General features: G+C 34.6%; 1 protein-coding gene across 1 annotated transcript in view; it reads right to left on the bottom strand.

Moving 5' to 3' along the window:
• LOC133334469 (serine/threonine-protein kinase unc-51) overlaps positions 1-12,764 on the bottom strand; it is a 45,251-nt gene that overhangs the window by 2,651 nt on the left and 29,836 nt on the right. The window contains 7 exon segments of the mRNA XM_061542762.1: positions 25-196; positions 912-1,166; positions 1,169-1,311; positions 1,614-1,774; positions 1,854-1,927; positions 3,604-3,729; positions 3,799-3,886. Of these exon segments, the coding sequence (XP_061398746.1) occupies positions 25-196; positions 912-1,166; positions 1,169-1,311; positions 1,614-1,774; positions 1,854-1,927; positions 3,604-3,729; positions 3,799-3,886 (1,019 nt within the window).

The raw sequence follows: 12,764 nt of genomic DNA on the forward strand, positions 1-12,764 counted from the left end.
GGGGAGAGAGAATGCGATACTTACTTCTTTTCATAGTCTTTAACATTTTGATCTTCTGGAAGATTTTTGGGTACCAATACGAAATCATCCGAATCCTCATGAGATCCCGATGAATCTTCGGTATTATTTTCACTTTCGCATAAAATGCCGACATTTGTAATGGTGGCACATATGGCGGGGTTTTCAACTACAGAAACTGCAAATAAAAGAAGAATAATCGTTGAAAAAGATATTCTTTAAAAATCTACACCTGTATAGGGCCTTGTAAAAATATTCTTTAAGAAATCTACGCCTTTTAGGAGCTTCACAAAATATACTTTAAGAAATCTACGAGCTTGAAAAAATATTCTTTAAAAAATCTATGGCTCTTTAGGAGGGCTTGACAAAATATTCTTTAAGAAATCTACGCCTCTTTAGGAGTTTGAAAAAATATTCTTTAAGAAATCGATGACTCTTTAGGAGATTGAAAAAGTATTCTTTAAGAAATCTACGCCTCTGTAGGAGCTTAAAAAAATATTCTCTAAGAAATCTATGCCTCTGTAGGAGCTTCAACAAATATTCTCTAAGAAATCTATGCCTCTATAGGAGCTTGAAAAAATATTCTATAAGAAATCTATGCATCTGTAGGAGCTTGAAAAAACATTATTTAAGAAATCTGCGCCTCTTTAGGAGCTTCAACAAATATTCTTTAAGAAATCTACGTCTCTCTAGGAGCTTGAAAAAATATCCTTTAAAAATCCACGCCTCTGTAGGACCTTGAAAAAATATTCTTTAAAAATCCACGCCTCTGTAGGACCTTGAAAAATATTCTTTTAGAAATCCACGCCTCTGTAGGACCTTGAAAAATTATTCCTTTTTTATTAAGATAGCCCGTTTTTTTAATTTCACCACAGAGTTTATCGACCCCTTACCAGCATTTTCATCTTGCAAATCCTCATCGGCATCGGAACGTTGATGTTGTAGCTGGTGTTTTTGCTGCTGCTGTTTCTGTTGCTGTAACTGTTGTTGTAAATGTTGTTGCTGCTGCTGTTGTTGTTGTTCAAGCTGTTGCTGTAATGGACTTTTCGCTTTGGTAGGTGGTGTGGTGCCCATAGCCAATGAAGCTGGTATATCCGCTGGAAAATAAAAAAACATTTCAAAATAATTAAAAACATTTTGAGCAGCAATTCCTTACCTGGTGATGTGGCCGCTTTTTTGCCCTGCAAGAAACGATGATTGAAAAAACTTTCAAATGAAATTCTGTCCTTGGCATTGCGCCGCAACAGGCACAATAACAAATCACGTAATTCGGGTGACACTCCGTTGGGTATTCTAGATTAAGAAGAACAACGAAAAACAACAACAAGAGAGAAAACAAAACAAGACGTCAAAAAATAAATACAAACAAATTCAAAATAAACAACAACAAGAAAACAATCTGATGAATGAATGAATAATTTCGCATTTTAAATCATTATTTTTAGCCCAGGAAAAAAATGATTTCTGTGGCGGGCAGTGGGCAGGGTATTCATTTATGTTGCTACTAGGTACAATGATTGAGTAGAAACATATGTAGCTAGCTAGTATGAAAAGTATAATGTGGGAGGTGTAGGGGTTTGGTCCGTTTGACTTACTTAGGTGCTAAATTGGCATTTTGTTCATAATAGAATTTCAATTCATTTGGTGTTTGTGCATAGAATGGCGCCTTGCCCGTTAAACATTGATAGACAATGGTACCCAATGACCACAAATCGGCCTTAGCATCATATTGCAATGACATTATCACCTCGGGAGCCTAAAGGAAATGTAAAAAACAACAATTATATTATTAATAAATAGTATTTATTAAAACAAAAGACGCCATCGAAACTTACCATATACATGGGAGAACCACATAAGGTGGCAGCCATAACGCCTTCATTAAGGAAACGAGCAAAACCAAAATCAGCTGCAATTGAAATGGGAGAGAGAGAGCGAAATTCCATTTAGAAAGATTTGAATTAAATATTTCTAAAATTCTTGTCATATACACTGGGCGACAAAAATATAATTGTATACAATTATAAAAAAATTATGATACAAATACTTAAAATAACCACAAAACGTAAGAAAACGTGAAAAATATTCTTTAAAATTTCACTCCTTTGAAAAAATATTCTCTATAAAATTCACGCCTTTGAAAAAATATTCTCTATAAAATTCACGCCTTTGAAAAAATATTCTCTATAAAATTCACGCCTTTGAAAAAATATTCTTTAAAAATCCACGCCTTTGTGGACCTTTGAAAAAATATTCCTTAAAAACCCACATTTGCTTCTTCTGTCCATAGAATACCTGCGTCGTCTCCCATTAAAAGGTCTAAGATAATTTGTTCTTCTATCCTAATCTGGCCTTCTGTCATTAGAAGACCTAAGATTTTGGTCATTAGAACTGGTTCTTCCGTCTAAAGGATACCTCGATTTACTGTTTTAAAATACCTGTGTTTTCCGTCAGTAGAAGACCTGTTTATACTATCAATAGAAAATCTGGTTCTTTTGTTTCAAGAAGATTCAGCTCTTCTTTCTGCCTATAGAATAGCTGGATCTACTGTTATATGAAGGACTGGTACACATATTTGCAAGACCTGTTGCAGACCTAATTTCTCTGTCCATAGAATACAAGGATCTTCTCCCATTAGAAGATCTGAGACTTTTGTCATTAGACCTGATTCTTCTGTCCATAGAAAATCTGGGTATTTTGTCCGTGGAAGACCTGAGTTTTTTGTCTAAAGAAGACCTGAATTTTCAGTCATAGAAATGTTGGATTTTTTGTCTTAAAAATACCTGTATTTTTTCTGTTTAAAGAAGACTTGGATCCTCTATCGATAAAATATATGGATCTTATGTCAATAGTCCTGGTTCTTCTGTCCATAGAAAATTTAGGTATTTTTTTGTAGAAGACCTGAGTTGTCCGTCTATATGAGGACTGAATTTTCAGGTTCTTCTGTCCATAGATGACCTGGACTTTTTTTTGCACATGAGACATGAGTATTCCATCCATAGAAGGCATGGCTCTTCTGGATATAGAAATTCTAAGTATTTGGTCTATAGAAGACGTGGGGTCCTTCTGCACATTTTAGAAAGTACTCCTGGATTTCCTTCTGTCTATAGAAGACCATAGATGTTCTGTCTAAAGAAGCTCTGGTTTATCTGTCCATAGAAAATCGGGGTCTTCTGCCTATAAAATACCTGGATTTTTTTCCTGAAGAAGACGTGGATCTTCTGTCTATAGAAAATCGACGTCTTCTGCCCATAGAAGACCTGGCTAGTCTGTCCATAAAATATCTGGGAAAAAATACCTTTTATTGCAAGACCTATGTTTTCTGTACATAGGAAATCTGTCATTCGAAGACCTAAGTTTTATGTATATAGGAGATCGGATCTTCTATCTATAGAAGACATGTGTCTTTATTTTATACACGACATGGGTATTCCTTATAAAGATATTCGTAACGCTGCAGTCTTTGAGCCTTTAAGACGGATTTTTTTTTCGATTTTACCAGTCATTTACAGGTATGAAAAGTCGAATATTAAACATTTATATACGGTTTAACTATTTTAAAAATTTGAAACAAAATTTGTTTACCTATTTTCAATGTTATTTTTGATGGTGCTGGCAGTGTCTTGCCATAATTGTGCGATAATAAAATATTTTGTGGTTTCAGATCACGATGGACAATTCCTTTGGTATATAAAGCTTTCATGGCACCAGCTGCAAAGAGAAAAAATATCAAAATTAATCCATAAATCCGACATTGGGGAATTTCAAAAAACAACTTACCTAATTGGATTAAAAATAATCTAACCGTGTCCTCACTCAGAGTACCCTTGACACTCAGATAATCCGCTAAATCACCGCCATTGCAATACTGAAAATACAACAAAAATGCAAAACAAATTAATATCAAGAAAATATGCAACTTAATAATAAAAATAAATAAATGCATGTTTAGAACAATGTCAAAACAATGAGTTCAGAGTGATCTTCAGCATGCTTAAACAGAATGTCTTTCTTCAAATTAGCTTTTAAGCAAATCATTTTGAACTTGACCTGTAAATCTCAGTCTTTTCAAATTAGAGAGTGGTGTAAATTACACTGCAAGGCATCCATACGTCTGTCTAACCAGCCATTTATCTTCAAGTTGTACAGGAATATCCGATCAGAGTGCATGGTTTTTTTTTTTCAAAAATGTATACTTGAGAACGGATACAATGTCGGAATTTGCATAACCCATTACAAAAAAAAACATAATTTTAAAGCTTTGTAGAAGGCATGTCGACAATTTTATTATCACAAACCGTACTTGCTGCTGCTACTCGTACTGCTCATTGTCAGTAGCAGTTGTGCCTGGCTGGCTGGCTAGCTGACTGACAACTTTCAAGTAGCCAATGACTTGAAAATAAAAAAAAAAAATGTGTCTGGCAAACAAATCCATGGATGTGCTTGCTTGTCGTTCATTCATCCATCCATCCAAGCATTTTGTGGATAAGGCCTGCCCGCCGTCGGTCATTTATGTTAGTTTGTCGTGTTTTTTCTTGTTGTTGTTGTGTGGAACAAATTTGTCTGTTGTATCCGCGAATAAATTAAAATACGTCTCATATAAATTGAGAATGATTACGATTATGATGCGATGCGATGATGGCGGTCGGTCGGTGACAGTTCAACTTGAAAATTTCTTGTTGTTGTTTTTGTTATTATTATGTTTTTGCCATTTATGTGTACATAATCTACACTTATTGATTTTTATATTAGTCGGATATATATGAGCTTGTGGTTTATAATGGGTGAGGACAAAAAGGGCCTTTTTAGGCTCCTTTTGAATTTTTTAATTTTTAAGCCTATATAAGTCATGATTCTCCTATTTATTGAAGATCTTCAGTTTTGTAGTCAGGGTCTGTCTATGGAACACCTGGATTTTCTGTCCAAGATATATCTGGATGTTCTGACTAATAAAGAACTGGTTTTTCTGTGGTTGAGAAGACCCCGATGTCTGTAGAAGACCTGGAGAAAAACAGGGTATTCCAGTCCCGTCTATAGAAGACATGTAGGTCGATTCAGTAACTTATAACGATCCGACAATCGACAATTTTGTCTACACATAAAATCGTTTGCAGTAACGAAAATGTTATTCTGTAAAAATGTAGACAAATTGTCAATAAACTTTCAAAAAGCTTTTATTTTTGAACATTTTAAAAACAAAATACATACAAATTCAGAACAAAACAAGGCATGTTCAGTATTGAAAAATATTTGTCGATAAGTTAACTTCGAATATTTTGGTGTTGTTTATTAACAATATTTTTAACAACTGTTGTTAAACACTGTTATAGAATTGAAATATTGTTTATTTTGTCGTTATAATATTTAATCGATTTGAGAATTGTTTAAATTTGATAGTGAATCGACCCACTGATATGTCTTTCTACAGAATAACTAGGCCATCTGTATAAAAAGACTACGATAAGAAGACTTGGTTATTCTACTGTAGAATAACTGAAATTTCCCCCCTAAGACAGTCTGGGTCTTCTGTCTATAAAATACATAGGTCAGAAGATTCTGGATGTAGAGACTGGGATATTTTTTCTTTAGAAGACCAGGTTCTGTTCATTGAAGACCTGCATCTTCTGTCAATAGAAGACCTGGATTTTCTGTACATTGAAAATATGCAGGGTAATCAATCGACAGCAGTCCCGTCCATAGAAGACCTGAGCCTGAGTCTTTCTATAGAACAACTAAGCCTTCTGTCTTAAGAAGACTTGGTTCTTCTGTCTATAAAATACATAGGTCAGAAGAAGGTCCTAGATTAGAACACTTGGATTTCCTGTACATTGAACATATGCAAGACATTCTATCGAAAGCAGTCCCGTCCATAGAAGACCTGGACGTCTAAGAATGCCTGGGGGTCTTCTGTATGTCTATAAAAACATGGTTGGATTTTCTGTTCTAGAAGACCTGGTTCATTTGTCCAGAGATTAGATTAGGGCCTTCTGTCATAAGAAGGCCTCAGACTTTTGTCAGTCCATCTGGCTTTTCTTTTTATCGAAAAAGCTGGATCTTCTCTTCACAGAATACTTGGATCTTCTGTTCATAGGGAAGATTTGGTCTTCAAAGGACCTGGATATTCATCTGTCTCCAATATTCATGGATGTTCTGTGGGTCTTCCATGCAAAAAATTCCGTAAAGCTTATGGCTGTCGCCTTTTAAGTGGGCAATAACCTTTATCCCCTCATTAACCACAGCATGCAAGTGCATTCCGAATTAAACATGATAACAAATGGTTTCGGGTTACAAGAAATCACACATCCGAAAATAAATGAAATGTTTTCTTATCGAAGTTTAGGTACTAAAAATAAACTGAATATGAATTTTTCAAAATTATTACAAAAAAAAAAAGTCATTAACTTTGGCCGGGTTGAAGAGGCTTTTTGATTCTCTGAAAAAATAAAATACCAAATTACGGTTACTAAGGTCGAAAAAATCGCATAAGGCTTGTATCCAATTTTCAATTCCAATCATCACTTGAAGTACATATTAGCAACATATGATAATTCCAAAGTTCAATCTTAATCAATGCGAGCTATGTCCTTATTTGAAGCGACAGACAGGAAAAGTGAAATTACTATGTTATCTTTATGGAGTCTCCGACAAATATTTCGAGCTGGTGTGGATGAAAATAAAACGGATTGTTGGCCTATAGAATTTTCTACGGTCAAAATTCGTTGACTTCTGCTCTCGATAATTAAATATATTGCTAATTAACTTCAACAACTAACCCCCTTTCCGCTTAATTCAACCCTTTAGACACGGTTTACACTGATACAATTAAATAGCTTTAGTGTTGAATTTATTTGCTATGATGACCCACACATCAACAATTCAAATAAGACTTTTGGAGAAATTACCTTTTTACCGGAAGTGCCATTGACCCATTGCCTAATTTCGAATGAAATTCCAAACATATGGGCATTTCCACAGCCCACCAATTGGAAAGCATTGTATACCAATTTAGTTTTTTGTTCTCATATTTCAATTATGCAATTGTTTTCTGTTTACAAACACACACACAAATAATTACTGTTATTTTGGGTAATAAAAAGGTTGTATTTTTTTGTTTGGTATTCATACTTTTGTGTGATGATTTGCAAACGACTGAGCGAAAGTTGGGTAGAGGTAAGGTAAACTGAGTTGGCGGACATTTTCTCTGTTTGAAAACAATTATTGTTTATTTGTCATACATTTACAACTGAACAGACCTATTGTGAAGGTAAATATCCCTACATCCGTCAATTCGATAACCAATACATTTCAATTCAAATACACCTCTCTTAATTGTGAAATTTATTCGTTAATACGGTAAATACACAGCTCTCTTTACTAAACTCTGTAAATCCACATCAGGCAAAACCTCGCACGCGTGCTCTCTTGTGAACGTAAATAACGGCATACTCTCATGCACATTCAATTGAAACAACCGAAGACCCATTGACACACACATATTGTTATTCTCTGTCCGATCTGCTGTAAACCGTTCTTTATATTGATCTCTCTCCCTCGTGTCTCCCATGCTAATTATCAACCTGAGAAAGAAAAAAGACAACAACAATTACCTTATCAATGATAATCATGTCAATGACTTTTCTCGATTGCTGGCACTATTAATGTTATTGTTTTTTGTTATTGTTGTTGTAATGGGACCAGACTGTCTATGTTCGTACGCCTATCTCAGAAGAACAAAAAAAAAAACAGTTGGTCATTTTGTTTCAAAAAATTGATGCAATTGATGTGCAGCAGCAACAGCATTTGTTTTCAAACAAAAGAACCGCAACAACAATAACAATAAAAGCCCCATCGTCACAACAAAAACAAAACAACCCATGGCTGACCCCTTCTCACCAATCCACTGATCTATCCATTCATACAAATATTCTCTTCCATCACATCGGAAGTCAATTGATTAAAAAGAACAACAACAAAAATAACCATTACCAGAACAATAAAACAAAAAAAAATAAGACGAACTAAAGTCATACCAGGGAGATAATCGGACATGAAGAAGATGAAACAAAGTGGACAACGAGTGAGCCATGGACGACGGCACAATTATCCGAAGAAGGAAAAATCGAAGCACATTCGAGAGAAAGGCAAAATAATAAATGAGATTAATATTACTCCAAGAAACATTTATCATCGATTATTTGTTGTTGTTATTAATCTTGTTTAACAACAACAAAAAAGGAAACCGATTGATTTTGTTAGAGGGGAAACGAACACTTGTAATAAGAAGACGTTTCATGACAACCATAGCAAAAGGAGAGCATCTATTTTTGGTGAGTGAGTGACAAGGTTATCAACAAATTGTTGCATTGCGAAGTGTGTGAGAGATATTTATGGAGCAAGGGAGAGAGCGAAAGAGTTCATGTTCAAGTGAGTAGTTGTTGCCTGACATCTCAATAAACGATAAGCAGGTTTCTTTGAGGCTCATATTTCTTTGTCGCGCCGTTGTTCAACATGAGAAAAAAAGAAATAAAAAGCAAAATATGGGGTGTTCCATAAAAAAGGAATTCAATCAGGTTATTTATAAACAAAATATAATATAACATATTGAATAGAAATTTCAAACATAATCATGCTTTATATTGTTCGAAAAGAGGTACAGTAGTTTTGACTTACCTGCACAAACAACGCTTGCAATTATTTCTGTGCAGGAAAGTCAAAAGTGCGCTTAAACAAAATATTTGAAAGGGAATCTAGAGTACCAAAGAAGTGTATTTTGGGCAGCTAAATCCAAAGTGCTGCTATGTACAAGGCAGCTAAATCAAAACTACTGTATAAGGATTTCAAAGCAAAAAAAAAACGGAGGGCTGACAAATTTAAAAAATAATAAAATGACATATTTTTGTTTACACTGTAAAATTTCCATAGACCGTGTAATTTCTCCAAGAAAGGAAAAAAAAACCTAACTCATCGTGAACTGTGGTGGTACCTCCTCGGTTGGAAAAGATCTTATACGACGAAGTACTCTTCTCTTCGCCCTGTCGCTCTCGGGATGCTCGACAAACTGTCAGTTAAAATAACTTGCACATCTCTTCGGATCGGTCACAGTTTCGTCGTTAAATGTAACTGAGTTCCTATCATCCTTATTACCAGGGTTCGAGAGCGACTTAACCGTTTCACACAGTTTTCTTACTCCGGTACCAATGTTCAGTTGCTAAAACCATTTATTCCTCTTATACTCCGCGACTAATCTGTTAACGTCCAACGTAAGTTCCCTAACCCTGGAATCTGCAGGGCGGTCTGCTAATGGAGACAATTATGATCTGAACCAAGAGAAAAGACGAGCTGCCAGTTGACGTTATTTATCAGACCTGGTGACACAATGGTTATTTCTGGCGAACTGTCACACACTCCCCTTATTGTGGTTGGGACATCCTCATTTACCGTGCAAAACGTGGAGATATAAATTTACTCTGCCAGCACTGTTCCCCGCTCGTCATTATCTATGACGGAATGCCACAACTGATGGTGGGCATTGAAATGACCTAACACCAGACGGTTATTGCCCTGCAATAGAAAACTAATATTGGGCAAAAAACGCGGTTCACAGCTATTAACCGGCGGTATGTACACGTTAAGTACCTATATCTCGGCAGTACCACATTTAACTGCTACCCCCATGCATTACATTATTCAATGTATTACTAGAGTCAAGCGAGATAGGCCTGTATTGAACAGAGTGATTCATGAGGAATGCTAGGCCCCCCACCTGCACTTTTAGTGGGATCCATCCTCAGAACATTGTAACCATCACCAAATATGCAGCGTTGCTGTTCCCACCCCTGATAGTTTATGAATGGAAAGAATATTATGGTCGCGGCGGTGCAGGAAACCAATCTCAATGAAATTGTAGACTACAGCTGTAGCCGCGACCATAATATTCTTTCCATTCATGAACTATCAGGGGTGGGAACAGCAACGCTGCATATTTGGTTGCCGTTGAGGAGTCTTTGGTGGAGTTCCGTACTCCGGAGCAAGCATTCCGGGAATATGTTGCTCCCAAAACGGAAAAACATTTTCAATCAATTTTTTATCACACATCGGTCATTCGATAGTAATTTACTCACTACATAAGGTCCTTTATATTTCGGCAATAACTTCTCCTTAGTCCTGATCGTGGTAACCACATTTATTTTCGTCACCTTCTATACGAGTATGAAAAAACAAAGAGCATTGATTGTTTTTTGTTTTTATTTTCAAGTGAAACAAGTTTTTATTTTATTTGTGTGTTTGATATTGGTGGAGACTAAAAAGCACACTTACTCTAACACAAAGAGAGAATACCAAGAAAAATACAAACAAAAAGAACAACAAAGCCCCAAAGTGAAACACACAAAAACAAGCATTTTTATGACTGAAACGACGGAACAAAAACCGCGTAAATAAAAATGATCAACAGTTCTGTTTTAACTTTTGACAACAACGGTAATAATATTTTTTATTGAAATGACGGCGGCATTGCGCGTTGTCAAACTCACACAAAGAGAGTGTGGGGAGAGAATAAATATAACACAAATGATCTATAACTCTCGGATTAATTACTCAGTAAATAACACAACAAATAAATAAAACATTAAACAAGAAAATTGCAAAATAATAATTATCAAAATAACCAAAAGGGAATAAATAAATAAAATTAACGACAATATTTAAATGCAATAAAATAAAGAAGAAAATAAATTAAAAAAACAAAACGTCATAGAAACATTGCCAATTCATATTGTATTTCGTAAATTAATTGCATGCTGCTGCTTCTTCTTCTTCGTGCATATTTGCATCAAAAAACCACAACGACGTGCCGACCTTTAAATCAAATTCGTACCCATCTCAAAGGCCAATTAAAATGAAAACAAATGTGAATAAATTTTATGTCGAAAAATAAAAGAAAAGAATAAAAAAGTAAACAGAAATGAAGTTTTGTCATTTCTTTGTAATCACAAAAAAACTAGATTGAAGCTTAAACTTTGAACTCTCGGTAAATTACATTGGAGTTGGTCTCTCTCTGTCGCTCTCATATTAAGTCTCTTCAATGAGGAGACTTATTAAAGAGTATATATATGGGAATGTGGTTGAGAGGAGTGAAACAAAAACAAACCGTGCCTATAGAACGAGGAGTCGAATAATACTACCGATAACGATATACACATATGGAACCCAGAAAAGGGTATAAAAGAGATCTAAAAAAATATACAAGAAGTCACCCATTTCGAAATCTCCATTCAAACACGATACATAGTAACCATCTGATAAGATTGAGCAGAGTAATAAAAAAGCATTGATTTCAAACAACCGTTGCATTGGCGCCCAACGTGGAGCCAATTTCACTGATACCTAATGTAATACCCGTGTTTCATTAACTTCATTCTCCGAAAGTGGAATTTTATTATTTAATAATGAAGAATTTAGCACGATTATCCAATAACACCTCTTATTGTCCGGATATATTAAAAAAAAGTATTACGAAATTGGTACAGAAATCCATACATATGTATACATAATAGTTCCGCTTTATTCAAAATATTTTAATCATGCCAAACCCTATGATCTATTTGTTGTATTTTCAATTTCGTTTTAAATCCACATTAATCAGGAGAATGAGGTACTGTGACGGATTGTGTTTTATTAATCCGCAAATTATTTGCGTTATCGCCCAACACAAAATTAAATAAACTCACAATTGATAACATTTTTTTTTTCGAAATACAACGAATTGTCAAAGTAAAAAAAGATTTTAATCAAAAAATGATTAATAAGCAAAAAAAAAAAAAAAATAATGGCGCCTAAGAGTGCAAAAATAAATAAAACAAATTTCTTCAGAATTTCTGTATAAAAATTCTCAATAAAAATAAAGCAGGTATTTTCAAAATCGAATTTAAATGTGGAAAACTGATAGGAAACGTTATGTAGAAGCTGTGTAAAAAAATATGAATTAAACCTCCAAAATACTGCAAATTGAATGAAATCGATATATTTGAGAGTTATATATAAATGTGGATCTATGAATGAAGAATTTCTTGATTTTATAACGGTTGGTTATAACGACACACCCATAGTCTTCGGAAACTTGATAAGCCAATAGACTACTAGGGATATTAAGTGTTTTGAAAGTTTTCTTGACTCGAGGAGTCCTACGTCCGCTGCAGGTCCGGATGGTGTATCGTATTAAATGATTAGCAGTCTAAAAGCAAGTGAGAAGCAAAAGTTTTTCAGTATTCGGGTTGAAATATGGAACACAAGTAGTTTTCCGAGTGAATGAAGGAGAATTAGGGTTTCTGCGATTCCAAAGAGGGACAAATACCCAGGAAACATTCGAAATTATCGCCCAATTGCACTTATGTGCACATCACAAAATAAATTTTGGAGAGTGCCACATCAAGAAAATGATGGTTTATTTGATATGTTTATATTCCCAACATAATCGACATACAAAACAAACAAAGAAAGTAGGACCACAGACCACTTAATTTTAGTTACTATCTGGAGGAGGGAGATAATATTTAAATTGTCAAAAAAATATACCAAAAAAATGTTTCCCTTCTATGCAAAAAAAAAAAAAAAAATAAATAAATAAACTCTGACTATTATAAATAAAAAACTAACTAAAGATTAAAGTGGCGGCGGCAGTACAAAAATCACAACAACAGCAACAATAACATGAACAAAACATTACTAACCTCCTGCTAATAATATTC

The sequence above is a fragment of the Musca vetustissima genome, unplaced genomic scaffold (assembly GCF_032173495.1).
Source record: "Musca vetustissima isolate MV318-11 ecotype Yass unplaced genomic scaffold, APGP_CSIRO_Mvet_v1 utg39050, whole genome shotgun sequence".
NCBI classification, from domain to species: Eukaryota; Metazoa; Arthropoda; class Insecta; order Diptera; family Muscidae; genus Musca; species Musca vetustissima.